This window comes from Falco biarmicus, chromosome 3 (assembly GCF_023638135.1).
Source record: "Falco biarmicus isolate bFalBia1 chromosome 3, bFalBia1.pri, whole genome shotgun sequence".
NCBI classification, from domain to species: Eukaryota; Metazoa; Chordata; class Aves; order Falconiformes; family Falconidae; genus Falco; species Falco biarmicus.
This window is the reverse complement of record NC_079290.1, coordinates 43,344,467-43,366,544: the sequence shown is the minus strand read 5'-3', so window position 1 is coordinate 43,366,544 and position 22,078 is coordinate 43,344,467. Positions and strand designations below refer to the sequence as shown.

At 47.0% G+C, this 22,078-nt stretch overlaps 2 protein-coding genes across 3 annotated transcripts in view; one reads left to right on the top strand and one right to left on the bottom strand.

The window, feature by feature from the left end:
- The window catches only part of TRIM55 (tripartite motif containing 55), a 39,850-nt gene extending 35,302 nt beyond the window's left edge, over positions 1-4,548 (top strand). For both annotated transcript variants that reach the window (XM_056333523.1, XM_056333522.1), the window contains one exon: positions 2,510-4,548. In XM_056333523.1, coding sequence (XP_056189498.1) covers positions 2,510-2,629 — 120 coding nt within the window. In that variant the 3' untranslated portion in view covers positions 2,630-4,548. The remainder of the gene's footprint in view (positions 1-2,509) is intronic.
- Positions 4,549-4,694: 146 nt separating this feature from the next.
- Positions 4,695-5,773, bottom strand: CRH (corticotropin releasing hormone). The gene has a single exon (XM_056332726.1). It carries the CDS (start codon positions 5,765-5,767, stop codon positions 5,237-5,239), a length of 531 nt encoding a protein of 176 aa, XP_056188701.1. The 5' UTR covers positions 5,768-5,773; the 3' UTR covers positions 4,695-5,236.
- Positions 5,774-22,078: the final 16,305 nt, after the last annotated feature.

Below are 22,078 nucleotides of genomic sequence, written 5' to 3'. Positions count from 1 at the left end.
AGACAAAGATTGTTTTGTTTGAAATGCAGTACCAGCAGTGTTGGTTAACAAGGTAATGCAGTCACCTTGCCAGTCTAAGTCATTACGTTGTGGTTTTTTCCTTCCAACGTGTTAGGTCCAAATCCTAAGACACAAGCTGCTTAGGTAGTTCTTCCCTTCCAAGTTAACTTTGGTTTAATGTATATTTCTGGGTAGTGGCTGGTTGGAATAGCAAGTGGAATAGATAAAGGAAGCCTGTCTTGCACAGGAAAAGAAACGGCAAGGTATGAGTATGATTTTAGGTAAAAAAATAAGAATGCAAAAAATAATTTTTTAAACCTCTTGCCAGTCTTATGCAAGGTGAGAAGTGAGGAGGGCTGTCCCATGCCTGCTTACACACACTGCTGAGGGACTGGTGCACAAAATTGCACAACCAATTTCAAAATTACTTTTAGCTAGTCCAGGCACTCCAGTTGTCCTTCCAAAAATGAAGGGCAAAATTTTCAACATCACAGAAGACTAATAAACCACCTACGCTTCTGTGTCTACCAAGATCAAGAGAGTGCAGAAACCCTTACAACTCAAAAAAGTCTAGCCATGTATTTACTGCTGATACGTGACTTCTATAATCAGGCTGAATAGTTTGCACTCAGCACTTTCCACGGCTGAGAGGCAGGTCTTCTATAATCGGGACTCAATTAGCTACCTGCCTTTTCAGCTGAAGATCTGGCCCTGTGGGCCCAATTCTTTACAATACTTTTGCATAAGCCTGGGAGATGACCCTTCTCACCAGCACTGCTGAAAATGGACTTTTGTGTTCAAGGAGGCATCTGTTTCTCCCAGATTTTTCACCGTGCTTGTGCTCTCATTAAAGTAAATGGTAAAGTTAAGAAGCAAAAGTTATATTCTCCTGCAAGATCCTTGTCCATAAAATCCTTTCTGAGACCTGTATTCTGCAGTGAGTAGCAGTGAGTGCCTTGCTTTGAAAATATGAATCTAAGTCAAAGAACAGTCCACATTTAAAATGTTATAGCCTGTTCTCAGATAGTATTTCACTGGAACAAGTAGGGCTGTTCCAGTCTAGAGCAACTGAGGATCTGGGTCTAAAAAAGGAGCTACAAACTCTAATTAGATATAAATAAAGAATTAGGGAGCTACTTTTTTCATACCTCCATGCTGTCTTGTTTGTTGGAGTCACGACACTTAAATAGGTAGTAACTGGAATGAAGCCCAGTAGCCAATTTATGCTTAACATACCATTAGTTCTTACTAACTCCTGTGGTACACTTTAACATTAAGCGCTTACAAAAATGCTTAGGAAAATCATCAACCCCATGCTTCAGTTCCTCACAAGCATCCCTGTGTCATTGTTTGTTTCTGGATATGTGTGTTAGCATCACTGCTTTGGTAACTTTCCATTTTAGGACAATGCTATAAATGATAGAGACATTAAAATTCAGAAGACACCTCTATTGTTTTCCCTCTGTCAGGTAGTACCTTGACACCAAATAATTCTCCTGAGATCATGCTGAAGTTCCCAAAGTAAGGTGAAATCCTGCACAGAGAAGGTTGGGAGTATGACTATTTTGATTTTAAGATTGTACAATAATGTATGTGGCATATCTAGGAACATAGAGGGGAAAAAAATAATCCCGTATATTGCAAGTTAAATTGTGGGTTTAGTGATGAAGACACGAGGCATCCCTCAACTACCAAACTGCACATTTTTATATATTTTATCTTTTATAGGATTTCTGATACTAACACAAAGCCAATCTTCATTCTCTGGCAAAGGGATCTGAAAACACTGGAGCTAGTAAAATATTTCTACATATTATACTGGTCTGTTAAATATTCAGCTAATTTTAAAATAGTAATAATTCCTGTAATTAGCATCCATAGCATATCATGTCCAGATTCCTTTTTTTACAGTAAGTATAGGATATCTGTGGAAACAAAAGCAGAGTTTAGCCTGGGATATAAGCAGAAGCTTTATCTCTGTATTATTTATTTCCTGTTCCTGGGCTGAGTGAAATTGAAGTGAAATGAATCTCAAAAGACTTTAAAGAAAAAAAACAAAACACACCACCACCAAACATCCAAGGCAGATTTCATGACAGCAGAACAAGTATCATTTTGAGTGGCAATGCACTGACAATAACTTTTGGCATTGGTCTGCATCAATCTGGAGGCCCAGCTACACAAGCCAAGCTGGCTCAGGATTGCTTCTAAACAGGCAGTTATCACCTTCAGTGCAGTAATATTCCAGAGGTCCAAATCAGGACTAAGCCCTTTGCACAGATGCGACACGCTCACCTGACATGCTCCTTCCTCTGCCCTTGTCCATGGCAAAAGTCCCTCCAGCTTCTCTGGCGTTAGAAGTCTGGCTGGCCTCCCCAAATTGCCATGCTCCCTGCCTTTTCCCCTCTTTCCCACTTCATTCTGGTTTTCTGCGTGTTGTGAAATCTTAAGGATTTTAATGCAGTTCATCTTTTCCTCTTCCATTTGTCAACCTCTCCTTCCTTTACAGACTGGTTCTGAACCAACCCCTCAAGGACGAGTGGAGGAAACTCTTGTGAGCAACGAGAGGGGTGACGAGCCGGCTCGTCATGTCTTCTCCTTCTCCTGGTTGAACTCACTGAATGAATGATGACTCACTCTGGCTGGCTTCTGGCATGCTTCTCCTGGGAGGGACCATGAGCGCAGGCAGCCTGGCTGCATTCAACAAAGAAACTGGCCTGGAAAGGGACATCCAAGCAGGCTTTGTTCCCAGGAACTCAGCTGACCTCCACATCGTACCCAGCCCTTGAGACGACAGTCCTGAGAGGGGTGGGAGCATGAGGACAAATTACTATACTGTCTTGTAGTCAGAGTGTTTTCCAATAATTTCTTGTTTCCAAGGGGAAAATAGCATCACTACAGCTGTAGGCTGAGCACTGCTAGTGTTTTGTTACTTTTTGGCACGTCCTTGTGTAGGTGTAAATGCTTCACCAATGTTGTTAGCTAAAATGCTGGTATGATATTCACTGGTAGCATCCTTTGCCAAAACAGCATTTCTCCTCAGTACCCTCCTGCGTCACCGCTTGTCCGTGCTGGTGACTTCAGTGACACTATCGCACCCTTGGCAGCCCCAAGTCAGGGCTGTGTCTAAGCAACTCCCTGCAGTCCCTTGTAGTCCCCATAGCACCAGTGCCTCCTTAGCTGCAGAGGATGAACATAGGAGGGGAGAGGGAAGCTGCCATTTCTTCCTTTGTGCTTGCCCTTCCTCCTAAGCCACAACAGATGACATTCACATAAACAGATTATTTGTAGGGAAGGTGCCCAACAGCAGGGGTGAGGAAGATGCACACGCTGGAAGCACTGACCGTGTGGGGCAGATGCTGGAGTGCTGCTCACGTCTGTCCAGCTGTAATCTGTGTCTATTGTCTTCTCAGTCACCCACATGTGTAGGAAAAAGGGCATGTTCTTGCATGAAAGCAGAATGCCCTGGGATGGTATTCATTCAAGGTTTAATTTGAAGGCCCCGTGGTGCACTGCAGAAAAGGCAAATGCTGAATGTCCTGTTCTGTGTTCATGCAGATGTTGAGCCGTCTAATGAAATCAAATTTATGTCTTAAAAGAAGCTCCACAAGTTGTACCGCAGATGACACTCTGCAAGTTTTGTCACTGGGGACAGGGTGTCAGCACTCAGTAGTGTTTGAGAGCTTGGCAGGTCACTGGGAGTGCTCGGTGCCATAGGGGACCAGGTGTCAAGCTCTGCACTAGGGTTAAGTGTGGATCTTTCCCCGAGATCTGAGCCAGAGGCCCTGACCACACCATTTTGGCAGCGGGCTGTGCCGGGCCGTGGGGCTGTGCTGCACCCCAGCAGGACCTGTGAGCTGGCCGTGCAGAAGCAGCGCAGCACCTGGTTAGCAGGCTGCGAGGGGTCAGCCCCACTCCTGACCACCCCTCACTACAGGGCTGTCACCCCTCGCCTCACCTGTATCCGTTTCCCCTGGAAAATGCTCCCGCCGGCGCAGTTTTGGAGGGCTGCACGGGCGAGCTCGGCGCGAAGCTTTCAGGCTCGCACAGGCCAGAGCGAGTGCTCCTCTGCACCGCCGCTGCCACCGCATCGCCTCCGGCTGCTGGAACAGCTTTTCCCTGGGATTTGGTTTGAGGTGAGGGATTTCCTATTTTCTCCCGGTCGTCCTGGAGAATTTCCCCCAGTTCCTTCTGGGAAGTTTCTCCACGCCCACCGACGCCTCTCCAGCGACCCCGGGAGGGACCCGGGTCGGGCGCGGCCTCCGGGACGGGGGAAGACGAAGCGGGGGGAGCTGCCCGTTTGGGGTGCGGGCGGGTGAGCAGAGCTGGGAAGAAAACACAGAAGAGACGCGGGAGCGTCTCGCCCGTTTCCCATCGCGGCGCTCCGGCGGGAGGAGGCTGCCCGGCCGCGGCCGCAGCGGCAGGAGCCGGGGAGCACCCGCAGGGTGCTGCTGCGCTGGGAGCCGGCAGGGCTGGGGGCGACCGACCGGCCGCCCGCTCCCCCCGCCCCGTCCCCAGCTCCCGGGCGCAGCCTGTGCCGAGGGCGGCGGCGTGGGGCAGCCCCTGCTGCGGACGGGGCTTCGCGGCGCCGGGGGACACCTCCCCGGGGGGAACGGGGGGGGGGGGGAGGGGGGGCGGGGGGAGGGCTCCCTGCGGCTCTGGGTGGCCGTGGCCGTGGGTGCCCCCCGGCCCGGTAAGCGCTGAGGGAGGCGGGGCAGCCCTCAGGCGTCTCGGCAAGAAAGTCTATCAAGCCATCTTTACTTTGCAGCTTTTATTAAAAATATAAATATTAAACATTCTCTTACACAACCAAATCGACCGAGCGCTGAAAAGATGTTTTATTGTGAAAATGTTTACAGGAAAAAAGTGGGTTTAAAGTAGCTTACAGAGATTCCCCCTCCCACCTCCCTGCCCCCAGCAGAAAAGTTATCTGTCTTCTGGGCACCATTTCTTCCAATGCTCACACATCCCTACGTAGCGATGGCACTAGAATAACTGGGAAATGGAGAAATAAATAAAGGTAGGGGAGGTTACCAACGACACTCGTGTTTCTGCACTTGGTACACGGTTGTGCATGCTAGTCAAGGGACAGAGGCTGTTCGGAGTACACCCTTCTAGGTTTAAAGCTATATAAAAATAAAGAGATGACATCAGAGCAGCACTATGGTACATCGGACGGTGTAATTATTCTTGTGCTAACTGCGGAATCTCTTTGGCAAGGCGGGGAGGGGCCGTTTCATTTCCCGATTATCTCCATCAGTTTCCTGTTGCTATGAGCTTGCTGCGCTAACTGCTCGGCTCGGGCCATCTCCAAGACTTCTCTCAGGAGGTGGAAAGTCAGATCCAGAGAAATAGGGGGCTCCTCGGACCGCTTCTCCCTCTCCACGGCCTCGCCCTCGGTTTCGCCCTCCTCAGGGCTCCCCAGAGAGCGCTCGGGCAGCTGCTGCAGCTGTTGCACCGCCGCCCCGAAAAAGTTGCTGGCGGAGGCTTCGGGATGTAGGTGGCTGGTGCTGCTGGAAGAGGCGGAGAAAGAGCCGACGGGTCTCTTGTTGAGGTTGCCCAGGCGCAGGAAATACTCTTCTCCCATGCGGAGCAGGACGGGCAGAGTTTGCTGCTGCTGCTGTTGCTGCTGCTGCTGCTGGAAGAAATCTGGCTGGCGCAGAGCCCCGTGGGCAGCTGCCGGGCTCTTGCTGAGAGCTCTGCACTCCTGGCAGGGCAGGAGGGCGACCAGCAGGATTCCCGTGGAGACCAGCAGCGGGATCTTCATGGTCGGGGCCCAGACCTGCGGGGGCAGACGGGGGCCGGGGAGGGGGGGTTACACAGCCGAGCCGCGGCGGCGGGGAGGGCATCGCGGGGCCGCGGGAGGGGCGCCCCCCGCCGCCGCTGTCCCGGTGCTGAAACGCGCCGCTCCGCGCCCCTCCGCGCCCCGCACACCGCGGCCCGGCCGCGCTCAGCCCCGGCCCGGCCGTCCCCCGCCGTCGAGGCGGCCGCCCCCCGCGGAACAGCCCCGGGGCACCCGGCTGGGCTGCGCGCCTGCGGACAGAGTCAAGGCGTGTGCGCGGACCCGCGCCCCTTCACGCACCCGAGGCGGAGGGGGGAGCGTGGGGTGCCTGCGGCGGGGCGGCTCTCCCCAGGAGCCGCGGGGTGCGAGCACCCGGCTCCCCGCGCCTCCCCGCTCCCTGCCCGGCCGGGGGAGCTCCCCACCTCCCGCGGGACGCCGTGCTCAGCCCCCCGCAGCGCAGCGCAGCGCAGCCTGCTCCGCACCCGGGCGCGGCCCCGCACCTACCCGGGGCGGCGGCGGCAGGGCAGGGCAGGGCAGGCGGCGGGACTCGGCGGTGCTCGGCGTCCCTTCCTCTCGGTCTGCCTCGGAGCCGGCTCCTGGCGAACTTGGGATCAGATTTGGTCCTAATCAGAGCCGGGGCGCGGGATTTTTATAGCTTAGACCCTCTCCTGGAATCACGCAGAACTTGCCTAATAAGCTGACGCTCTCCTGACAGCCCGATTGCGTGCCCCGATCCACTGCTGAATAAATCATGGGGGCCCGTCGGAGCGGCGATGGGCCGAGTTTCGCTATCGCAACCCCAAATCTCACGTCCAATTATATCAACAGATATTTATCGCCTCTGCAGTGACGTCAGCCGGGCCGGGGGCCGGGGAGCAGGGTGCCCCCCCCACCCCCACCCCATTGACAAAAATACTTGAATGAGATTTCCAGGCGGGCGCGTACTATCAGAGGTCACTCCGGGGAAACTTTCCACCGGCGGGCCGGCGCGCGGGGAGGGACGCGGCCCGCCCGGGACCAGGGCTGCTGCCCCGGCGGTCTCCTGCCCCCACCCCCGGGGTCCCCGGCACCGCGCCGCCCCCGGGCGCGCCCGCACGGGGCGGCCGGCGCGGGAGGCTCCGCGGGGCGCGGGTTTTGCGTGGAACCAGGCCGGGGCAGCGCTTCCCCCTGCAAAGCGGGTAGGCACGCAGCCGAGCCCCGCGGGGTAGGGCAGGGGCGGGCGCAGGGGGGACCCGCACGTCGCACGGGCTGCTCGGGGCCCCGCCAGCGGGAGAGGGGCGGGAAGCCCCCGGAGGCCGTGGGGAGGGCTGGGGGAGCCGCCACCTCCGGGGCCGCCCCGGGAGCATCTGCCGGGACCCGGACCGCAGCCCGGGCACCGCTCCGCCCGCTCCTCCGCTCCTGCCACCTCCGGCACCGCCGCCTTCTCGCCCCGGCCCTGCCTCCGCGCTGCCGGCTCCCGCTCCCTCGTTCTGCCCCTCGCCGCTCTCCCCTGTCCTGCCGCTGCTGGCGTGGCGGTAGCAGCTGCTCGCTCTTCCCTTCGCGGCTCCGCTAGCTGATCTTCCCCACCTCGTCAACCCCACTGCCACGTGCTTCCCTATTTGCTCTCCCAGCTAAGGCCCTAGCCTCCAGGGCATCCTAATCCCACCTTGAACTCCCTTTGAAGTGCTCTCCTGTCTCCATAAGGTCTTCAGGCTCCAGACGCTATTCCACCAACGTCTCCAGCTGGGTTGCTTACCTTCCGATCTTCTCTTCCAGGAGGTAGCGCTGCCTACAGAAACAGCTCCTGCCCGCTGCCTATTCTATACATAATCTGTGTTCTTCACTTTCTGCGTCCCATCGTCTTTGCCGCTGCATCTCGGTCCTGCTTCTCTACTGCCTCAGTTGCAACATCAATCATGTACATCCCTTTAAACTGGAAAATGTTACAGAAAATCTACTGGGTTTATCCTTCCTAGACTGTAAATGCTTGGTGTCATGCACTTGCATGTCTCCCATCATAGCGAGGAGTTGCAACAGACCACAGAAGGTGGTCATATGCTGTCGATGCTAAATCAGTGTTGAATCTGAAATCCATTTCCTTAATTAAATAACAAAGTTCAAACAACTTAATATATGAGGTTGGCCACAGCCCAATTCTGGGCATCTCCTTAGGAATGCTATACACTTCAAATTTTGTTATACCTACCTCCAGCCTCGCATGCTGTTGGTGAAGTGCCAAGGAATCAGATCTTGTGCATCATAAAGAAACAAATGGAAAAACAAGTAGTTATACCAGAGATTTATCTCCACATTACTTGTGTTAGCTCAGGCATTCATGAACTGAAATGCGTCTTACAAGAAAAACAGAACAGAATATATTGTGTAGATAGTGGCAGCAGAAGCTATTTGTATGCTTTTAAAGCATGTCAGCACGGCTTTCAGTGAGAACAACAAGAGGTTCAAAGGCACAGGAGGTAAGTTCAGTCAGTTGATGGAAAATATGAGAGGCACTTATTAAATCCTCTGAATGTGCTCTAGGGTGGGTTTTATCACAGTGTCTCCATTCTTAGGTTTAATATACCTTTTAAAGACATGAAACCTCTTAAAATAATGTGATCATAAATGTAAAGAAGGAAGCATTTTGATCCAAATAATTTTTTTTTAGTGTCGTGGGTGAGATCTGAATAAGACACAGAGCTGCATGTCTCCAAAAGATTGATGCCAGTGACAATTGGCTCAGATTATTTTGTGGTTTTCATCATCTACAATATTATTTAGGTTCCTTTAGGCAGTCAGTTTTGTCCCTTGAAGAAATCTGAGGAGAGCAAATACAGCATAAGAATGGGCTAGGAAAGCTCCTGCAATTTTCACAAGGGCTGTACAACCTGCCAGGTTCATGTCCCCTTCTTCCTGACCCCTGGCCCTGAGCAGAGTCTGCAATGCCTCACACATGCTTGTTTCTAATCCAACATAGTCATATTACCCCACTTCCCCACAGATCCTGGGTGATGTGTGAGAGGGCTCGCAAGAGTTTAAGTGCAGGGAAGACTGTGAGACACTTGGAGGCCTTGATAATGAGGAAGAGAAAATATTATAGATACACAAACCAAAAAGTACTCCCCTTAGCACTTCAAATGCAGAACTGACTGCCTAGGAACATTGACATCCTTTGTCCGGAGCCACCAGTTTCTGAGTGAAATCTCAGCTATTATTCCTGAAGGAGATTGCAACAGAAGAAATGCTGGGGTCTCACCACAGAGGAGTGAAAGAGAGACACAAAGCAGATATCAGGTATATTTGGATTAGAGTTTGATGTTTAGTGATATAGTTTGAGACCAGCATACCCTACATAAGAAAAATATTCATACTTGATTCATTCTGCAAACATCAGGGACAAGTGTAATTTTTGCAGTGAATCACATAATAATGTCTAGAAATGCAAAATGCTAGTGAGGCCCATCTCCTCTCTGCTGACTTGGGCTGGGTGTACCTGCCCTCCAGCCTTAGTGATCTCAAACCCAGGCACCTCAGGCAATTGTAGCTACTCTGAGATAGCTAATGAAAAACAAAAGCATGCCCAGAGCATGATATATCCTATCACAAAATAGTACCTTCAGCCTCCTGGAGAAGCTCACCTCGTTCCCTTGTCTATAAAGGGAGTGCAGACAACTACCTTAGCCTAGTCACTGAATTTTTATATAGCTAATGTGAGGCGAGAAGAATCTCTTCCTCACTGACTGACCATAGCAGAGAGATCACACAGTTCTAAAAATACCAACACAGAAGGGATGATTTTAAACTGAGGGCATGGCTCTTACCCCAGGTATTTTTGAAAACATCCAGATACAAACATAGAAGAACTCACACTAGATGTAGATCAGCTTTCTACCATGGTACAATACTCCATTTACCACTCCAGCCTTCGTCAGAAGGCAGCAAGGATTTCTGGTGTTGTTGCATTCAGCAGACATCACCACATCACCTCGCATAACCACTTCATGTGATCGCCATCACTACTTGATCCCTGTGATCAGCTCTCTAACATGCCATCCTACATTTTGTGACTATTTCAGGTGAACTCAGTGCATCTTGCCTTGCCCCCTGTGAGGTGCCAGCAATCATACACTGACACATGTATACATTATATTTCCATCTCACCTTCCAGTACTCCTGATAGTAAGAAATCTCAATCTGATGGTCATAAAGGTTATGGATTCCAGGGAAATCTAGAGAAAAAGATAAAAAAAAAAAACAGGGTATCTTACTATGCCTGAAGGTGATAAGTCATTTTAAGAAGAAAATACATTTGCCTGTTATTCCTCGTCAGACGGAATTTGCTAGAATAATCATAGAGAACTTGAATTCAAGTAAGTTATAAAAATAAATCAATTAAGTGCAACAGAGTATGTTCTAGGCTAGGACAAAGAACAAAACTGATAAGGAGCTCAGCTATGTGCCCTTTCTTCTGACCCCAGGAGTCTTCAAAATTCCCTCATTCAGTTTTAATTTCTCTTTCAATTTTTCAATGACCTCACCCCAGGAAGGAGGTCACATGCTCCTGTCGCAGGGATTTTCTGTGGTACATCTCACCGTCATAGCCGAGCTCCACTTATAGCTTATAACAGGTTTCCCTACAGTCCTGTGTGAGAGAGAGGAAAGCACTTTGATTTTCCAGACTTTCCAGTAAGGAAAAACAACACGAGATGGTGAAGAGATTTATCCAGCAACCCTCAAGGATTTGTGTACAAGGCAGGAGTGAATCTTATGTTTTTCCGAGACCAGGTTCATAAGCTCAACCAGAGGACTATTTTCATTCACAACTTGATGTTCATACTCTCAGTCCCAGATGGCTGCCCACAAGACACAATTTTATGGGCTAGGGGTGCCAGCAGAAGGAAAAATTCCTCAGGAATATCCTCTTGGTTCCACCATGTCTGGGAAGGACACAGCCATTCACAGCGGCTCGCACACGGGTGGATTTACAGGGACAGTTTTCCTCTCAGAGCATGACCTCCAGCTGAGCAGAGGCCAGTGCACGCTGCTCAGGAATCTCAGGCATGGACCTTCTGCCCAGGCAAGAGCCTTCCCCTTCCCTGTGCACAAAGCCCTCATGCCGGGGGCAGGGTGGGGGGTATTCCCACCAGTGCGTGTAATCTGGAGAGGAGCTGTGCCCATACCCTCTTGGACATCACCAAAAAGCACTTTTGGAGGCCTCACAGCCTCACTGGCTCCTTCTGAGCAGTGAAGGGAAGGTGCAGGCACAGGCTGGGAGAAGCACGCAGGCGGCAAGGGCTGTGCCTCACTCCTCCTGACAGCCCTTAGCCAGGGAGGCAACAGCTGACCTTTATATTTACCTCACAAGACTTGTCAGTTGCTATTCTTGCTCTCGAATAAGGGCTGTAGAAGGCTGCATGGGTAGGTGTGTGAGCCCTCTATGCTGTTAATGATAATGCTGCAGGAACTAATCTCACAATTATTGGTAACAACAAGGAAATCCATCAAACAAGCACTCCCTGAGAGTGCTGAGCTATCAGTATTCCTGGTAGTCTGGGTGTCCAGGTACATTTGGCCATGAGAGAAATCTTGCTGGTTAGCTGAGCATCCAGACTGCCTGTCTGTCTGTGGCACAGACCAGGCTAAAGGACAAGGGTTTGGGTTTGCATCTCACGTGCATCTGGAACAACCCACTGGAATGACCAAGTTCACTTCAGTTGCAGTGGCAGAGAGAAGGACCCACACAGCCTGTACCGGCAGCTGGGTAGGGGCTCTGGTGGGCACGGGGCGTGTGTGAACCAGAGGAGGGCAGGAGGCAGGCACAAGGGCCAAGCTGCTGGCCAAGGGGAGGCAGGGGAGACCAGGGTCGCCCTGCAGGGACGGACAGGTGGGAATACCCGCGTTGCCTCTCCCAAGGCACATTCCTGCTCCTGGGAGGCTAAAGCCCAGAGCTGTCCCTTTACTCAGCGCTGAGAGAGGGGCACCGAGGGGAGCCCACAATGCTGTGACTGTACTGTGGATGGCTGCTTGCAGGCATATTACAGGGAGACTGTGAGGAACCATCCACAGAAGGCCAGGAGCAGATGAGAGCCTGTCTGTCCAGCTAGCATGTCCCAGTGGGAAGGGCCACTGAGCTAGTGATGGCTTCAGCCATCAAACACACTGCTGACACCAGGGGCCCTGCCTTGCTCTCATCACATGGAACAGCAGGCCTGCTGTCAGCCGTTAGCACCAGCAGCAATATTCAGCTCGTTCAGCTCTGAAGTTGCAGCCATGTCACAAGCATGGGGAAACCTTGCTGCTAGGGTGATAGGTCCAAGCGTCACTATGAAAATCAAGAGAAACATTTGAGCACAGCTGGGCTGGTGTGGCATTTTCCAGCATCCAGGGAGAAGCAATTCGAGCAAACTTCTGGGGCTATGTTTTTTCAGTGGCCAACCCACTGCTTTCCCACTGGAGGAGAAGATAATGGGATAAATCTTGGGAGTCTGAATTTGCAGAAAATTAAACCCTCATTCAGATGCAAAACATCCACCGTGTATGTTTGTTATGAACCAGGATTTCCTTGGTACTATAAGACACATGATACATTCACGTGTGAGAGCATATACAACATGAGGATAAGACTGAGAAATTGAAACTGAGTAGAGATGGAAAATGATCAGTGCAATTTAAAGAAGGTTTGTGATACCAAGGACAACTTCTGCTCCTGGAATCCTGTTACAACCTCAACTGTTGCAAAAAAGAAAAAAAAAATCTTAGCCTCCAAGCTTAAAGACATCACCCAGCTATACCATCAGGGCTGAGAGCCCCCAAATAAACATCAGAAGAGCTGAGAATGTAATCTTCTACAAAAATCTCATTATTCTGAAAACAATCTCAATATCTGGGGAAGAACAAGATGGGGGCAGCACAATTTTAGAATACTTGAGGCTAGAGATGTTGCAACTGCCTTCTCACTCCTTTCAAGTGAAGAAATATGGAAGAAATAAAAACACACTATCTGTCTTGAATGGCTGGGCAACGGGCTATATATAGAATCTGCTCTGTCCTACTTAAGTTATGACTAATGCTAAACAATTAGAAATTCAGATGGCTGCATATTTGAAGGAGCAAACATCTCTAATGCACCATTTGTTGTTCATTAAAAAAATGGAAGAATCAAAGTCTCTCTAAGCTCTAACTAGGCGGCACTTATAAACAGGTACGTGTTGCTGGAAATGGAGCCCCATGAGACTAATTGCAAGGGATAATGAACAAGATGAGGCATTTCTTGGAAAAAAAGATCGTTATCTTTATAATGACCACGCTCATGCCAAAGACTGCAAATTCTCTAGGGAAGGGACTTTCTTTTTGGTTCCACGGCTGCCTGGTGTCTAGCACAGTGGCGCCCTAGTCTGTGACTAGGAATTCTAAGTGCTACTGCAATTCAAGCAGTATATTATAGTAAATAGTAGTATTACATTAGCTGGGAACATGAAGGTGGTTTTCATCAGCATCTCTGATATATAGGATCAACAAACATTTCTCTAAGCCAGAGGTCAATGGAGTTTTATTTGGAAATACTTCATTTCTATGAGGAGAAGACAATGCTAATACAAAACTACAACTTGCTCTCAGGAATATGGCAGGACTTCTTGTCTGGTTCCTCTAATTCAGGGCTGCAGTGTCTGGACACACTGGAGTAGGTTTTGATATAGCCAAGACAAAAGACTGGGTGAAGGAATCAAAGTACAGAATAAAAACATGAATCATGCCAAGGCAAGAAATGGCAGCAATGATCAGTCCCCACCAGACAAAACCGATCGATTTCTCGACCATTCCCATTCTCGCTGTGGGTTACTGTTAATGCAAAGCACATACTTACTGGATGGTTTCCTTCATCTGTCTTCTGCTTTGTCATCATTACGGATGTATGGATGACAGGGGCTATGGATGGCGCTGCCACACACGCATCATCATATATTATTCTTTTAGCAAAAGAGAAAGGTTTTAGTCTGGAAGAAATTACTGGCTTTATTCTTAACTCCTGGTGCTGGGAGAGCAAAGGTGAGTAACAATGGAGGTGTTGTAGCTGCTTCTCTACAACTAGGAGCTTCTAGTAAACTTAGAAGCAGGTATATCTTTGGCCTGAGGATGTAATTTAAAAACCCTCTATTCCAGGCTAGTGGATATGAAAATCAAGCAGCCTACGAATATTCCTAGGCACTACGTTTTTGATTTATCCTTCACCAGGAAACAGTGGCCTGACATCAGGTCACTCGATAAGAAGCAGATCTCAAACTGCTTTGCAAATATTACCACTGAAGTTAATGAATAGCCACATATAATTTTGTTTAGCACTGAAATGCATTCTGTACTGAGATAGTCCAACAGCACCAAGAATCAAGGCCCACAGACTGAGCTAAAACTAGCACCAGGACAGGTATGAATACTGCACCCAAACAAGGCTGCAGGATGGGGGTGTTACAGGCAAGCCTGCCTCATGTAGTGGGTGCAGAGTCGCCTGGACTACCCAAGCTTGCATCATACTGCTCTGGCAGTGCAATGTCACATCTCATGTAAGAGTCTTGCTGAGGGCTGGTGGCTCCTCACTTTTCTTTGCAAGAGCAGGCACATGGGTTTGGAGCAGCAGCAGCTCAGCGCTCTCTCACTGTGCTCTGCTGTACATGCCCTTGGATCAACAGTTAAACTGAAACTTGGCCAAAACCATCTGGGTAAATGCCAAGAGCTCTTCAGCACCCATCTCTGATGTAACCTGGCTCATCCAGATGAAGCTTTTACTAAATGACAGAGAAAGGACGAGATTTTAGTAGCGAATAACTAAGCAGAGAGCCATAGCATAGCCTCAGAGTCATTAGGAGCTACAAGTTCACAGCTCCTCCTAGGATACTTTCAAATGGGAGAAGACTGCGGCTACCAGAGGGGCCAAAGCATTTTTTGAACTTAAAAAATATCATCAGAACTGTAATCAGTAAATGAAGTCTAATTTTAAGCAATACTTGAGTTGATAGTGTGTCTTTTGAGGCAGCCACATATATGGGCATACAAAGGTTGGGAATGTCCCTATAAGGCTTTTTCAGTTTCCTTAGTGAAGGTTGTGTGAAAAATAATTTTAGAGCAGCCAAATTTAAGGTGCTAACAGTGAGTGCCATTGACCTTTGGGTGTTGCTGTAAGACAGCAACGTGAATAATAATAAACTCCCCGAGGTTGTCTCTCTACAGTTTCCTATGAGTATCTTGTGCTCAGGAAAGATTTTAAAAATCCTTTGCTCAACCAGACAGCTCATCTGAACCTCCAAGGGATGCCACCCCAGGAAGTCTGCTCAGCGATACCTCTACTATGAGACACAGATTTAGAGGAACCTGGAAACACAGCTAGTAAAAGGATTGACACAAAAGCACTTAGAGCTTACTCAGAATTGCTCTTAGGCTTCCGAATGAGAAAGGTCTCTCCCTCTGCTAGTAGGAGAAGGAAGAGGGTCCCCGGGCGTAATGTGGGGAGTATATCTCGGTCGCTTGCTTGTTGTACCTGTATTAATAATCCTGAGGGGGAAAATGTGCTGGTTTTGACTCAGAGGGGATGAAATTGTGCATCCTGAAATCTAGGGTTTTGACACTGACTGTAATTAAACTAGTTTTGGCCCCAAACTGAAAAGCATACGCTTTCCTCCTATTTGTCTTGGCAGAGCTTTTGGCAGAGCTGTGTGATGGAGTCTGGCTAACTGTTGCAGAACAGGAATGGAAAGGAGATGCCAATAACAGGAAATTGGAAACGAAGGGTAGCGGTAAATGAACTGGCTTCTACACGGCAATAGGTGATGGAACTGCACAGTCATATCTTTCTCATGTCAGCAAGAGCAATGACAGGTACATATGTGTGACTCGAGATACCCTCCAATTTCACTATTACAGTGACTGTGCCTTAGAGGTGGAAATCTCTCTGTATCCTTTTGCTGTTTCTGTTAACAAAGAAACTTCAAATGACAGAAAGCAGCCAAAAGGAACATTGTGTATTTTACAACCAACCAACATTTCCAGCATAGCTCTATCTAGATGCAGGAAACACACAAGTAGGTCCTTCAGGCAGCAAGGAAAGGAGGTATTAATCCACTCTGAGAATGAAAGAATTGTGCCATGTAGGGTTGGGGGTTTTTTTTGTAGCTGGGAACTATCTCTCCTGCTGCAGGAACAGGACTATCTTCCCTCCTTCAGCTGCTTAGTGACATGTGAGAATAAACTTCTAATAAACAACATGTTCTAGATACCTAGCTAAGGGGTAAATATCCCAGTTTTGTCCCCTCACAACAGGTCTTCATTTCAAAAAACTTGAGCTACCTGATAATCCCTTTAAAAATCTGTTACGAGTCTACACCAAGCAGAGACAAAATCTGCTGATGGAAAACAAGGCATTATTTGACTCTGCCTTTGTAGATAATGAAAACAAAGTCCCAGTTTGGGATCAAGGCCAGATTTCAAATCTTGAACACCATCCTGAAGTGCAGCTTTGTCTCTCTGCATGATTCTGCTTGAGATACTACACAGAGCTTGAGGCAGAGATGTCTCATGATCCAAAGAACAAATGCCATAGCTTAAATATCTTTACATGCTGTCATTATGACTGGAGCCACAATACGTTTTCCATCTGCGTGTATTTCCACCACAGCATCACAGAGGTCCTATTCAGCTTGCCTTCTGTCTTCTAAAAATTGGACATGAACAATGCCAACTGCAGAGGAGTCACAGACAACAGTCTGGTGAATCTCTTCACGCTCATTGACAACTACTGATAACCTGTCTCTGTTCATTACCAAAACCAAATAGTTTACTTATCCTTCAGCCTTCAATTATGGCTAGGATGTAGCTTGAGATAGACCAAGATGTTTTCAAGAATCTAAATTGAAGTAAATCTTCCAGTGACTTCTCTCTTTCAACAGTGAATGAACTGAGTTGTTGTGAACTCACTGCACATATAACTCCCGGTGGTTTTGGAGAAATAAAATAATATTTTGATAGCACAGTTTCAGATAGGGCACATACAGATTTCATACTCTAAATAACCTGTCCTTCTGCAATTTGCCAAGCACAGCATCAGTATCATGCCACTACCCAGGACACCAGTCTCAGATTGTATCTCCCAACTGCACTCATCCCGAGTTCATTTTCCTTTGGAAACTAACAGATGCTGTACTTACTAGCCATAAACTAGCTGTGTCTTCACCCATACTATCCTTCTGAGTGCTGAAAAAGTAACAACTATTACAGTGCTTACCATACCTCACAAATACAGCATGGGTCTGTCATTCATTTGCCTGAGCCTTCTGTCAAATGGTGCTCTCTGCCCCTTGCTCCATGTGCTGGGGCCCAACCATGCAGCTCTGTGCACAGGGGCTCTGACGAGAAGGGGTTTGCAGCTTAGGGACTTTGATCTGGTGACAGGCTTTTTGTTTAATAAAATAGAATTTTAATAGCATAATATAGAATTTTCTTTCATTAATCTGTCTGAACAAAGATTGATTGAGAAGTGGTCTGTCTGTGAATGACATCTGCATTAAAAATAAACAAGTCCCATAGCGGATTCTAACAAGTAATGTGACTGTGATAGGAAAAAAAGAAATTCAGTTATACAACCCATTTGTAAAACTGGCGAGATCCTTCTTTTCCTAGGAAAGATATCTTTGCATCTGACATTGCCGCCCTTACACTGGAAAAGGAAGGAATTGCTTTTATAATTGATTGTAGAAATCCTGATTCTTCCACAGCATAACCAATGCAGATGATCACCCACAGCTCGTATTTCCAGTGGAAATACCAGAAATTCCAGCAGTGCTTTGTAAGGCTGGTAGATTGCTTGCTTTGTGCCTCTAGCTGAGGAAATAAGAGGAAAATCTCTCAGAAAAGAAGCGAAGAATTGAATGATCTTTATCCAAAGAGGCTAAGCTTCCAGATTCCCCATTATTCATTTATTTAGCGTGAATCATCCCATACCTACAGGTGGGAGCCAAGAGGTGGTGCTAGAACTCAGCTATCTTGTACCCAGAAAAAGTCTATTCCATCTGACTTTCAGGTGGAAAGATGTAAAAGATGGCTGCGCTCACTACGCTTTATAATATTTCCAGCCTACGTGGTCTAGGCTCTCTCAGCTGTCAGTGCTGTTAGGAAGGGTATAACCTGTTTTGTAGTTTTAGGGGCTAGCTGCTCTGGAAAGCAATCATCCTCAATTCTTCCTGATCGCTTCCTAGAGTTGTTGAAACTGTTTGCTCCTCGTTGACATCCAGAAGCACTCATTATCAATATAATGAGAACAACTATCTCAGATGCAAATATTCATGAGTTAATCTTGTCTCATTGTCCCTAAACCGAGCACTAGAGCAGCCCACTACCAAATACATGTGAGTCAAATCACGCTTAAAACTAACACCAGGCCTTTCATCAGTGACAAATGTCCTACTTTGGGGGTGAATTACCAGAAGCTCTTTCAGTGACAGTGAATTGTACATTTCAGGTTAAGGGCCTTGAGTAAGAAAGCAAGAAGAACACCAGAGATACTTACAGCATCACTGACAGGAGCATCTGCCATAGCTGAGGCTTTTCTTGTCCTGCTGGTGTACGACTGAACTGGGAAATGAATCTGCTGGGAATTGTTCCCTCTATGCAGCCATCTTCAAAGGGAAATTTTGGTGCTGCCAGTGGAAATCTGAGCAATGTCAGGAAGAGCCGGTACATCTCTGCTGAGCGAACAACACAGCAAGGTTTCAGTGGCAGTTTGGCAGCACAGACCTTTCCAAATCAAGCTAAGCAGAGACCAGAGAGCAGTGAATAACCATTCTTATTATCAGATAACAGTACTTATCACTTGTTACCTGCACCACCTTTAAAAGACCCACAAAAGAACCCTCCTCTTAGAGCCTTCCAGTGTGTTTTCTATTTTTATCTCCATTAAACTCTGGACAATTAAGCCTCCTTCATCAACGTCTATTCTATGAAAACAGCCCACTAAAGACTGTTACTTTAGAATCAACAAGAAGTAGCTAATAGATTGTAGCATCATGGTCAACGGTTAGGCAATTTCTTGAAGAGCTCCTAAGCAATTAGCTGATAGAGCACTTGAAAATTTTGTAAACTGCTCACGAATAAACCTGGCTTTATTTCATCATAAAAAAAGCATGCTGTGATAACAAATTCAAATGCAAATGCTAGGATATGATGAGATTTGTCATCATTTTATTCTTATAGAATTTGTATAACATTGTATTGTTATGCACTAGACACATTTTCTTTGGAACAAATGGATGTAACAGCCACCTTTCATTTTGGGATAAATGTAAGCATCAATTATAGTACTCTAGGGAATCAGACAACAAACAATACTATTCTCTGGCCCCAAAATGAGCACATGTCACCAATAAGGCCATACATCAGCATAACTAGCACAGGAAGTTTATTGAACATTGTTTTTGGAAGGCTATCCATCTGAAAGAGGCTGAGAAGACTAAAGTTGCTGAGAAAGAAAAGCAGAAAAGCCCATGACATGATCAGTGCAAGCTCTAGGCACACAGCTCCAAGTACTTGGGGCTGCAAATCTGACCTGGTGCCTGCCAGTATTGGATCAGAAGTGCTGCAACCACCTGGTGCAAAGTGCTGCTGGATCAAAATTCTTCAAAAGCAAGTTAATTTTGTACCAGCGGGGTTTGTGCTGCTCTGGGTATCATCTGTTCCCCCTAAAACTGGCACAGAAGATGGAGGCAGTATAAATACCACAGCACGTGATACAAGTAATTTGACAGAAATGGGAGCATATATTCATGCTCCAGCTGGATTGGTGGGTGATCTGGTGGTGAGCAGCTCTACCAGCAATGAATGTGGCACCACCATCTAAAAAAAAAAAAAAAAAAAAAAGGGCAATTTCAGGTTAAGAACTGACTGAAAAAGGAGTCCAAAGTATGAACAATTATCCTTTGTTGCTTGATTCTTTCACAAAGGTTTTGACAAAGAAACACCATTTTGTCAGCCTTTATGTTTCAGTGGCTACAGACTCATGTCCAAATGGGGAACAATAGTACATTTAGACTATAACAGAATATTTTGCTTAAAATAGCCCATTTGGCAACGTATACCCAAGTTTCATAATAAAACAGCAATAGCATAGTTATTTAGTATTTTTAATGAAGTGAGAAGACTAATGCATTTCAAATAAGATACAAACCAGCAGATAAAGTGTTTTGAGCTTTCATGGTCCCTCTCTCTGCCAGAGAACACAGGGATAAAACTAAATCACAAGATTAAAGATTATTTCTTTCCTTTTATTTTTTTCCTAAATCATTTCTGTTACCACACTATGTCCTAAAGGCATTATCCAGACATTACTTACTTCAGTAGAATATCCTTCACCATTTAGGGTTTTCCCATGACTCAGTGGAGACAACTGGTAGATGTGTTTATCCTATAGGAAATACCTGGAGCCAGCATTTCCAGGTAGGTTCCTTCATTAGCAATTGATGAATGCTTGCTAATGCAGTATCACAAGAATTACCACCACCAGAAAGAGCACTTGGGGTGATCTACAGGCAGTTTTGTAGCTCCTGGTCTTTCGACAATTGTGTGCTCACCATTGTCTTTTTTGAGTTTTATTTCCCACCTTTTTGTGGACAGCCACTTCCACCCTTGCATAAGGAACAAGAACTAGGATTAGGCTAAGACTTGGAAGACCAGTGTTCACTTCCTTTCTCTGGTACTGTCATCCTAGGTGACTCTGAGCAAGCCATGTACTGTTTCAGTGCCTGACTTCCTTAGCCCTGAAATATTCTTTCTGAAGATGCTTACAGTAAAGAATACAAGGTACACAGACACTACTGTCCTGGAAGCCCCTGTGACCCTACATGAGATATACATAGGCCAGTAGCCTCCCAGGTCATCTCAACCGCGCAGTCCCTCAGTGCTGTGATCTTTCTGTCCCTCCTACCAGGTTTGTTTTGGAGCTCACAGATGGATGTCTCAGTAGAATGCCTCTAATCAGGCACAATATTTTGCATGTAGTTAATCATTCATATGGGACTCTACATTTCAAACAGTTCAGATTTTCCTAATTAATGTTTTGCATCATGATCGTATTTACAGTAATTGGGACTGATATTTGAAGTACAGTAAAAGCTGTCATCTCATTCCCTCCTAAAGAACCCAATTACCTTCATTTGTTAGCAATTCATACTAACATTTGGGTTTATTACACTTGACAACATAAAGCCAGCTCCTCCCGTGACACAGTTCAGCAGAATACCGTCAGCCCAGGCCTAAAAGATGCTGCAGACCTCGCCTTGGAGGCTAGAGTTGGGAATTCCTTCCTGACATATCCTGACAGCGAAATCAATCAAAAAGTGTATCTAGGACAAGAATTTCCCTTGTGCCCGTGCTAGACTTCAGCCCATCACTACTAAGGAAGATGACAGCTTTTGTAATCAGCCATTTCTCTGACGTTCATGTGCTACAGGAGACAGCTTGTGCCCGTGTTCACTCAGCCCAACTTCCACCTAATTCCTCATGCCTAGTGTTTTCAATTAGCACCTCTGAAGGCCTATAGCCAGCCAAGAGGAAAAATTAGGCACAGAAACTGGGGCAAAAGTCAGACCACATGAACCAGGGCATTAGCCTTTTCAGGTTTTCACATCTCTGGGTTATAGTCCTAAAGGATGGCTGCAGAGTGGCCTACACTACTCATGTCATTGAAACCCATAGCTGCCATTGCATCCAAAAGATAATTTCATGACCAGGTCTTCTAATGCACCTGTGTATTTGGCTATGTCATATAACCATATATGTCTCAGCAAGGTATTTACAAGTACGCCTTATGGGCACTTCAGAGCAAGCCAGCCGTTCCACAGACGAGAAAGAGGATGGAAGAGTGCCATACTTATTTCTCATTCTGGGAAGTCCTATTTCAGGTACTGATTATTACCTAATAACCTAATCAGAAGTAACAGCAATATTTGGCACTTTAAAACACTTTATATTCAAAGACCTACACAAGCAGATTAGGTAGAAAATTAATCCCTAACTAATTAGCAAAGGAAGCAAGCAAAAACAATATTTTGGGATCAGAAAACAGAGCTACAGAAACAAGGTCAGATCGTCAGAGCACAGTCATTCACTTGTTATGGCTTTCTGTAGGGAAACAGGTGTTTTTCAATAGGGAATTAAGGTAAATATGACTTTAACAGATGTTAGTGGGTCAAGGTCAGGCCTAGTGGGATGCTTTGAGTTGCCTAATTAATAAACATTTAAATACTAAGACAAAAAAATTTTTAGATCACACTCACACAGCTTACA

Excerpts from the sequence above, each read along its gene's own strand:
- CRH (XM_056332726.1), bottom strand. The coding sequence starts at position 5,767 with ATGAAGATCCCGCTGCTGGTCTCCACGGGAATCCTGCTGGTCGCCCTC.